This window comes from Geospiza fortis, unplaced genomic scaffold (genome assembly GCF_000277835.1).
Source record: "Geospiza fortis unplaced genomic scaffold, GeoFor_1.0 scaffold8, whole genome shotgun sequence".
In the NCBI taxonomy this organism is placed as follows: Eukaryota; Metazoa; Chordata; class Aves; order Passeriformes; family Thraupidae; genus Geospiza; species Geospiza fortis.
In genome coordinates, this window is record NW_005054414.1 from 1058612 (window position 1) to 1068931 (window position 10320).

A 10320-nucleotide genomic window follows, 5' to 3' on the forward strand; every position below is an offset into this window, starting at 1 on the left:
TGCTAGATCGTCCTTGGACACACTCCTGAACTGTCACATGAGAGTGCACTCAGGAGTTCCTGGATGGACTTGTTTTTCAGCAAACTTTTGACCTTTATGTTATGGTATCCAGAAGACTCATCTCCTTCCAAAGGGCTGGGTTAGAGTACCAGCTTGTGTTCTCTTCTACTTCTTTCCTCTTCATTTTGGCCCTTCCCTTGCCTCTTGCTTGTGTCCTAGGCACTTGGGAACTGGACTGAGCTGGTACTCTCCCCAACAGCTGGAGGGTCCAGGAACTTCTGGCAGTAACGGGCTATTGGCATAGCTAACCTCTTAAGTGCATTATCCACCTTTCTTTGGGCACTAGAAACTCCTCCAATCTCTGTACTCTGTAGGCTTCAGAGATGATTTATGAGCTGATATCTCACAAGCACAGCTTTCTCTTATTTGCTGGTTATTTCACGGCTGTTGCAGGCAATGCATTAACACCTCCCTCCCTTGTGTCTGATCACAATTTCACTTTTGTGTTTTGCTGGAGTTTGGTTTTCCTTTTTTTCTGAGCAAAAACCCTTCACTGATGTTTGACATTTGATCTGACTTCAAACCACTACATTTCAAAGGCTTGGGTACAAGATGTTGACGTGGTAACTGCTTGGGAACATGCAGCTGTGACTAATATGATCAGTAACTATCACCTCCCAATTCAGTTGAGTTCAAATCCAAGGCATTTAATGGGAAAAGTGAGCCTAAGGAAAACACAGACTCAGGTTTCAGAGGGCCAAGGTCTCAGTTACAGGCATAAGCCTCTCTCCTCCAAATGTGCTGATTTTCCTCAGAGAATTCCACAAAGACAACTTGTTGCTTTTGTTGCTCTGTCTTAATGGGAAAAAGAATACCTTGACTAGAAGGAGGTAGGTGGCTGTTGGGTACATTTTTTTTTCAATTAGAAGGCAAAGTGTTTGCCATCATAGCGTGAAGTGGAAAAACTTAATTTGCAAAACCACCTCATGGTATTTTGGAACAAACCATTCATCCCATGACACCCCAGCACACTTTCCAAGGACTGCAAGTTCAACATATTAAACAGTTGGACCTGTTTAATTTTAGTAAATGAGTCTGAATTCAGGACCTTTTTACTCTGCCCCACTTTTAATTCACTCACTTCTGTTTGACTTTTTTTTTTAAATAGTAGTCAATAGGCAGCAATTATATGAGCTAATTTACCATCCTCCTATTTTCCTTTATCATTTGTGTTTTAAAAATGAACCAAGTCAGGATGAATGGTGCTTGAAGATTAGCTTCTCTTGACTGAGATGTGGTGTGAACTACTGTGGATTTCTACAGTGATCAATTCCTCCTCCTACATGCAGAGAATTCTGCAAGGTGTTGAAGTGCAGTTGTCTCTGCTCAATAATTTCCAGGTAAAACTTTCTCTACCAAGCTATCTTTTTATGAAAGGGAATTTCTGAATGGAAGAACTGCCTGCAGATGGATAAAGTGCTGAGAGAAAGGCAGTGTTTTGATGGTGACAGGGTGGTGACAAGGTCTTTCAGAAGTTGGTCATGTATTTTAGCTCTGGGTTCTCATGAACTACACCACACCAGTGATCCTAGAAATGCTGATGTCTTCTCTTGCAGTTCTCTTGGAGATAGCTTTGTGTTTTATACTGGATAAAAGGTATGCTTCATGCTGCTGCATGAGCACTGAAATTAGTGTGGCAACACCATACAGTCGCTGCCATTATGTGGGATCACATGTTATCATGTCATGTTCCAAGTCTGGAGGCACTCCAAAAGACACCAGACACCTTGCTTGCTAGTTTAAAACCCAGCAACTCTTAACCACTGAGAGGAAAAGTCCTGCTCCCATTATAATTTTATCACCAACACACATGCAGGAAGACAATTCTGCGCGTCCCCTTGCTTTCATAAAATGATCTTTGACAAGCAGGCTTTCTCAAGAGAGCAATTTTAACAACCTGTGAATGCCTGTCCTATAAACAGAAGGGCAACACAAAGTCAAATAGTGATGCCAGTGGTCTGTTTTGAGTTATTCTTTTAAAATTACAAGATGCTTAGATGAGACTTGTTCAGTGTAACACTAAAATATCTGCTTTCCTATCAGATGACAGAATCATTAGTTTGGGACAGATTTGCAGATCATTTAGTGCACAAGTTGATGCTTACTCATGAATCAGTCATCTGAGAAGACTCCCCCAAAAACCTGCTGGTTTTTTACCCCTAAAATACCTGTGGGGTATGAGCTCCTCAGACAGAGGGAGGGCACATGGTGGCCTCTAAGAGACCTGTTTCTGCTGATTACTCCCTTGCTAGGGTGGAGGGGCTGAGCAACACTGCTGGGGGCTAAAGGCAGGAAGGACAGAAGTCCTGAATGAGGAATCTATGTGGGGAAAAAATACAGGGAGATACAGGCTAATGTTGGTTGGTCAGTGAATAATTGCACCCCACATGGTGGCTATTCATGAGCTGTTGAAAAGCAGAGGGGCTTTGCTGAGTGATGCTCTCTGAAACCATAGTCCTCTTGCTCTGCCTGAAAGCCCTGTGACAAATTGCTGCCTGGGCTCTGCAGGGGCATGTTTCTGGCTGTTTTCAGGGTGGTACTGTAAGTTCTGTCTTAAGTACATCACTGCTTCCAACCAGAGACTGCTTTTGCTAGATTGCTTTTACAGTGATGTACTTTTGCTAGTACATCGCTGTGCTAGCAAAAGTACAGTGATGGGGAGGAAAGCACCAATGCTTGCAGACTAGGGGGGAGTAGGAGTTTCTTAGAGTTACATCTGCATGCTCCTCATCAAAGGCAAGCATCACAGGCAGGATGGGTGTATTTGTGAGAGAGAGAGCAGAGAAAGGAAACCTGTCACCACTGCAAAAGGATGGGGTTTTTTTCATTTTGTATTTGACATTGAAAAGTGTATATTTTTCAGGAAGAAAGTGACTTATTTTTTTCTCTCCTCTCATGAGAAACATGAATGAATCTCTAGGTCTGCTACTCCTTTAACTACTCAAGATTGTTGATACAAGCCTCAGGGAGTCAGATGTATATTACTTTAAAGCCAGCTGTCTATATCTTTATATTGTGAGACAATGACCTTCACTATGTGGGAGAATGAACTACTAAAGAATACAAACACAAGAAAAGGGAAACAGGAAATTGCTAGTGGTGGGAAATTTTCAGAAATGTACCCAAAAGGATTCCATACGTGTGACTGTATAAATAAAATTTTAATATCAGAGTCTGGTTACTTCTATACAGGTCTTAATAGGATATGGCTTCCTCAGGGGGAAGAAAAGGGCTGCAAGTGTAATGTGATAGCCTCATTGGTAAATTGCTTCCTCTCTGATGGTTCTCATAATTTGGAGTCTGCAGCAAAATATTATTTTAATAATCAGAGATCTACCTTTCTTGCAAAAAGAGGTCAGTTTAGAGCTCAAACCTTGTTCAGAAACAATTAACCAACTAATTGCCTGACCCTATTCTCTCTTAGAAGAAAGACTTAATTAGTTCAAAACCACTTAAATGTTTTGAATATAATTCTCTTCATTTCATTTGCCTTTGTATCATGTACTTGTAGAGGAAAATTGTAAAGCAAGGTACAAACAGCTGTGAATGCAGAAAGTTTGTGGACTTGCAAGAGGGAGGCATGCAACTATGATGTGAGCTCCCTGTATTCAAAGGTTTTGCCTACAAGTTGCCCAGAGCCAGCAGTATGAGGGAATATCAGACTTGATCATTTAAGAGTGAGAGATGAACAACCCTTGTTTGGCATCACTTAGGATCTAGTGAAGCTGAGTGCTGCAATTACAGAGATTAAGATCATAACCACAATTTTCCCAGCAGCTTCAATTTGGGACAGAATAGGGAAATCAAACTTGGTGACTTTTTGCCTTTCCCTCTCTTCCTCTGAACTTTGCCCCTGGCCTGTTGCTGCTTTGTATGAGTTCTTTCCTCCAGTGATGCTCTCCTCATGGCTCAGAGGGGATTCAGACACATGTACTGCTCAGCTGTGTAATTTTTCAGAGTAGGAACTGCTCAGCCACAGTTGGAAGACCTGTCCTTCCAGCAGAAACACTCCAAGCAACATCTCTCCTGGCCTGTTCTCACACCACCTGATAAATGCCTCTCTTTGGGTGGGCAGTGCACAGAAATGCATGTATGCAGTATATCTCAAAATATATATGCTATCTGCTCAAAATGCTATTGACAACCTAGGCTGGAAGCTGCAAGGAATATACTAGATGGAGGCCTTGGTTCAAGTTAAGTTCATGCACTTTTTCCAAGCAATTTTTCTTTTTACCTTGAAAGCCATTGGCAGCTCAATAATGTAGAGGTCAACATAGTCCAGCTGCAGGATCTTCAGGGTTTTCTCCAGCGTGGGACGCACCAGCTCCGGGGGGTGGCAGGTATTCCACAGCTGGGGAGGCAAGCACAGGCTTTCTTTGGGTGCCAGGAGGAGCAGAGAGCCAGCTGAAGACCCCCAGCACACACTCCCTCCCTCTCGTCCTTCTGACAGAGCCCATTATGCAGAGAGCAAAGACATCATGGTCTCCATCCCTGCAAGGCAGAGGTGAGTGCCTTACCTTGCCTTCTGGCAGAGCCAGGTGTAGAGGTTAAGACAGGAGTTCTTGCCCAGGACTGATGAAGTGTTGACTCAGTAAAGCAATCACATATTTTTTTATTACAAAACAGGTTATTCTGAGCTGAGTATATTACAAACTCTTGCTCAATGAACTTAGATTCCTTTTGTTTTCCAAGCATATGCTTTCACTGAAAAACTTTGTTCCCACAAGGAATCTGTGGTCAGTTTTATGCTTGAAGGCAGAAGCTTGGATCATGTGAGTTAGCTATTGAGCAGCCAAGCACCCAGCAGTAAGAGAATCTTCTGGTTTTTCTCCTGTGGTCGGGGAGCCTGAGAGACTTCCTGACCTAGGCAAGTTTTCTCTTATTCCCCAGTCCTCACGGGAAAATGTGTTTGTGTTTAGTCACTGTAGTGCAGGTGTGAGTAGTTAAAGCACAGTCTTCTGTACCTCTTTAATGCAAACTGCTTCCTTTCGGGGTTATGCTCCGAGGTTGCTATGGAGTGTGCTCAGCTGGTGAGTGTTCAGCACTATCTCTGACTGAACTGTGCTGATGCAAGTCTCTTGCAAGGATAAGACCATAGCATGGTAATTAGTAACCAAGAGCTCTTTGTAAACTGATTGAGTTTTGTCGATTTTAACTGCAGCAGAATTAACACACAATAGAAGGTTTTAAGTACCATTTGAATGCGCACAATAAGTTGGGCTATTTTCTTTTATTTTCTTTTTTTTTTCAACTTAAAAACTAACGTGTGGAGTCACATTTAGGTTTTTGTCACTTTTGCTGGTTGGAAAAACCTGCTGTTTGCTGGTATGGTCATTGTCTAGTCAGTTGTGCTACCAAAGCTGACAGCCACTGCATGCAGAGGTATAGAATAAATTTGTTCTACAGACACAAAACTTGAATTGTGATTTATGGGAGAAGAGTTGATTATCAGTGTTAAAGGGCATAGCCTGTGTAAGTTTTAAGTTGTTTTATATGCTTGGGTTTTTAAACTACGTTATAGTTATTCCCTGGGAAAACAGTCTGCTCAGTTCTGCCCACAGAAGCAAGGACATGTTAAGCTGTACTGAGAGCAGGACATCTGACCGTGCCCTAAGGTGACAAACCAAAACAGCTGGAAATTCATACTAGGCCTTTCTCAGCTGTATGCTGCAAGATGTGAAGAGTTTATGATCAGCAGACAGTGGTAAGAGGCTGAGGTGTACTGCAGTAAGGAACCAAGGTCCTGCTCTCAAGAGTTTAAGTTGTTCCACTGGATTTACAGAAAATCTCTTGTCTATGTGTTTTTTAAGCATTTTACCTGCAAAATGAGCTTAACTTGTATTTAAGTAAGGAAATGACTTTGTGGACCCTTCATGTCCAGGTTGTTACTGTGTTTTAGAAATTTGGTGACCTGAGATATATTGTAGTTTTTCTGAGTGCCCTTTTGAGCCCAGCTCTATTGAGCTCAGCATTTGCCAGTGAATATACTTCCCTCCAAAAAGCAGAGGTTTTGAAGAACCAGCCTTTAAAAACAGCTGTACTATGTTTCAAAACATTTGTACTATGTCAATACATCGATGCCATGGCAACTTGAGAGTTTTATAACTGTTCTCATGATTTGTACAAGTTATTGTATTATCTACCTAAGTAGAGCCCATGTTTGAGCAGTCAAAGCTGCCAGCTGGCTTTGGCATTTTAGGACACCACATTTCCTGGAAATGTTACTTCTAGTTTAATGAAAGAAATATCCTGGGATGAAAGAGGAGACCAAAAAGGTCTTGCTGTATAAGCCAAGTGAGATGTTGGCAGTTGATATAAAACCTCTAAAATTTCTGGATGCTGAGCTGCTCTGCCTGATCAGGCAGCCAGCAGCAAGAGCCAAGTGCAAGTGCTGATGATTTCAACTGGCAGATGCAGCGCGATCACACCAGGTCACTGTTCCAGCAACGCTGCCACTCAGCAGGGCTGCTCTCACCAGTCCCTGCTGATGGATCAGCCTTCCATCTGCAGCATCTTTGCTTCAGGAAAGATCTGCATGAGGGGCTTGAGTCTGAAGGCTCTTGGGACTTTCCAGTGCTTCTGATGTCAGTAAGGAAGAAAACATAACTAACTTCTGTAGTGCCTGGTGCTTCCAAGAATGGTCTGTGTATCTACCATGTTTCCTAGAAGATGCAACAGTTCTTATCAATCAGTTACTGATCAATGCCCAAAGTATCTACTGGGTTGAGATTTGCCTGTAGTTTGTAAGCTACCTAAGTTTGTGAGGTGCATTAAACTAAAGATATATTAGGCAAGGGAGATCCCCTCCCACTCCTTCTGGGAAGTTCAGAGCTGCTGTGAGAGCTTTGAGTAAAACCTGTGAAAATTCTCGATTGTGATAGATTGAATTAGTTGCAGAGTATTTTCTGTTTCTGCTTTTAAACTCTTTTAAAGATCATAGAAATGTTATGATGGACTATCACCCTGAGCAGCTGATGTTTTGTCAAGCACAAACAGGACACGACTGTAAGAGAAATCCATTTGTGTGTCATGTCACAAACACAAGGCAGGCTGGGAGCACAGGCATTGGCTGTTGTGGTACGGTGTGTTGCAGCCCTGTGGCTTGCAGGACCTGCAGTTTTCCAAATGACTCATTGTTTAAGTAGTGATTATCGACTAGGAAAATCATCTGGTGATGAGATCAGACAACTGAATAGAGAAAGGCTTAATAAATAAAGGAAGTTTGGAAATTCTACTTGGAGATCTGCTTTCATAGAGCCTAAGGGTTGATATGGGCAAATAAACTGCAGGGGAAGCAGTTGAGAAAGTTAAAATACTCAAAATTGTTAGGACATCTGGTTCTAACCTTTTGGCACAACTTGATGGTGTTGACTTGTAATATTACTGATAATTTGCAGTAATGAAACTATAAAACTGTTGAAACCAAATATTTTCACTGATCCAAATCAACATATTTGGCATATAAGGGACTGAGAAATTCCCCTGATAAAGGCAGAGAATTTGAGAACGTGAGGCTTCTCTCAGAATGGCAAGGTTGTTATCACAGAACCATCCAGGAAACTTGGAAAAGAGGTGCATATTTTACAGATTGGAAATTGCTGTGCTTGGAAATTGGTCTATAGCTGCTGAAAATCCACTTGGTCTGCAAACTATCCAATATGAAGTTTAATTTCCCCAGATCATAGAACTTCACTAAATTGCTCACAGTAAGCCAGACCTCTCATCCCATGGGATCTTTCACTCTAGGAACAGTGGTGTTTATTTGCACGTCTGTTGAGTAATTGTGGATTACGTCTTATTTGGGAAAGGAGAAAGGGAAAATATTAGGTTGATGTGTTCAAAGAAGCACTGCAGAAAGGACTATTTGAGGCCATAAACTCCCTTAGAAACTTGGCAGTCACCATTGCACTACAATGTGCAACAACCTCTCTTACACCTGGGTAATTCATCGTTGTTGTGACAGCTTCTGTCAGACACTTCATTGGACAAGGGATTTCATTATTTTAGGAGAGAGTCAACTCATAGAGTTAAGACTTGAATATATAAAATAGCTCACGCATTACTCCAGCCTCATTGCTCTAGAACAGAAGTGTAATGACATCTTCTGTCCAAGTAAGTTGATTCATCATCCTAGAACTTTTTAATTACAAGTGATACAGTAACTAAGGGTGTAGCTTGATGAGTAATTTTCTGGCAGTAGTACCAATGTAGGCACTTGCTGTTCTCCCATACACAGACACTGGCATGCATGTGCTTGCTCCCACCCCTTTCATTGTGCAACTTCATGGCAAACCTGTGCAGGGAATTGCTCTAACAGAAAATAACTCAGTTGCAGGATCATTGTCCAGCTGGAGCTCTGTGTGTGACAACACAACATGTGGCACAGTAACAGGTTAGGCAGCACTTTAGTCTGAACTTAGCCATGGTCTTCACTTGCAGGTGCCTACAAAATAAGCAGAAGGGATGTTGCATGGTTCCCACTGTTATCAGAGATTTACACAGAGAACAGTGATTCCTGTACCTCACAGCAAACCTAGTGTTCATAAAGATCTACAGCATTCTGGTAATGGTAGGAAAGAAAAATAAAGGATGTTGGATCTGGAAGGAAACATTCCAGATGTTGACTGCCGGCGCTCTTAAGAAAGACCATTCACAGAAATTCTGGATTTAGTGTAAATAATCTGAGTGCAGGTTCTCACCTTGCCACAGTAAAATATGTCCTCTCGCTTGATCTTCCCTTCAGCAATCTTCTCGCGGATGGCTTGTCCCACTTCGTGCTCATTGAAGTAGACAAAGGCTCCATCGATGTGGCGGTAACCAGCATCAATGGCAATCTTCACTGCCTCCAGACAGGAACCTTTGGGAGTCTGGTGGGAGAAGGAAAAGAATGAACATAGTGTCAGCCTGCTGCCTGCCTCTCCTTCAGTGCTGGAGGGTCCCTGAGATATGCGCGAGGTTCGTGGTGTAATTTATCCTGAGTGACCGTCCCTTACCCCCCAGGCAACCATGTTCCAACTTCCAAATAAGAGAGCGCTGTGCACTTTTTCTCAAAACTGTTGAGCATGTGGGATTAGACTGGAAAAGGCAGCGAAGCAAAAAGTTGTCTATCTCCATGAAAGAGAAAATATTAGCGTCCTCAGGATGTAGAATCGAATGCATTTGATATGAAAATAACTTCAGAATTTCTTATCTAGTGAACAAGGGCTTACCTACAACACCCGTTTGATAAAATGGCTTACTCAAGGAGAAGATGACTTTTTGGTTGAGCAGAACTGGTCAACCACCTGCTGATCAGAGGCTCTTTGAGTAGCTTGGACCTTTCAGCAGTGCAGGAATTTGGATTTGACTTCTTTCTCCTCAAGTCAACTTCCAGTTGTTGGTATCATAATCTGAAGGTCAGGACTATCTACTGGTATTCCCAGTTCTGAATAGCTGCTTTACTGTGTGGTTAAAAAAACAGTAGTTGCTTTAGTGTATATTTATATATATTTTACTGCTTCAGTTTAAGATGATCCCAAGAAACCTCGTAATAAGTGACATTTTTGTACTGTTTGCTCATCATTGCCAAAATTCAGAGTAAGCTTGTGTTTTCAGAACAGTCATATTTTCCATATTTTCCATAAGCCAATATGGCAAGCAAAATTACACATAGGCCAAACTAAGCAAAAAAGCACAAAACTGGTTACCGAAATTATTTGTCTGGTCGCTAAAATTGTACTGAAAACAACTTGTGGTTCCTACACTTTTTATAATGAGAGAGCAGCCCTAAGTCATGGTGGCCAAGGGCATGCAGCAATGCTATTCTCCCATCCTTTTCATGGGCTTTGTTCTGGTGCAACGGGGATATCTGATTCACTTTAAGATAAACTGAAGTAGGGTAAGTCAAACTGCTCTGCTGTGCTGCTGTCTGTCAAGAACAAATGGCAAGAGTTGGATTCTGCTATCTGCAAGTGCAGGGCCAAGACCACATTGCTTCTCCTGTGAAGAAAACAGATGCCAGAGGCATCTGGAAATGAGGTAGTATGAAGAGAGGATGTCAAATTTGTTGGTTTTGACAATGCCAAAGAAAGAAGAGAAGCAGGACTGGCAGTAAGTGTTGTTGGGAAGGACCATTTTACACCATAGCAATAGCTCTCCTCCTCTCTCTCTTAGCTGTCCTTTTACAGCTGCCGCTGGCTGTCCATGAGTTTGTCATGAAAGAAACAGCTTCTCTTCCACCACCTGCTGAACTAGAAGGTGTGAAACTCATAGCTGCTATAG

At 42.1% G+C, this 10320-nt stretch overlaps 1 protein-coding gene across 1 annotated transcript in view; it reads right to left on the bottom strand.

Moving 5' to 3' along the window:
* AKR1D1 (aldo-keto reductase family 1 member D1) overlaps positions 1–9068 on the bottom strand; it is an 18540-nt gene extending 9472 nt beyond the window's left edge. The window contains exons 1-3 of the mRNA XM_031061440.1: positions 9054–9068; positions 8760–8999; positions 4295–4411 (exon numbers count right to left, since the gene is read on the bottom strand). Coding sequence (XP_030917300.1) covers positions 4295–4411; positions 8760–8999; positions 9054–9068 — 372 coding nt within the window. The remainder of the gene's footprint in view (positions 1–4294; positions 4412–8759; positions 9000–9053) is intronic.
* Positions 9069–10320: the final 1252 nt, after the last annotated feature.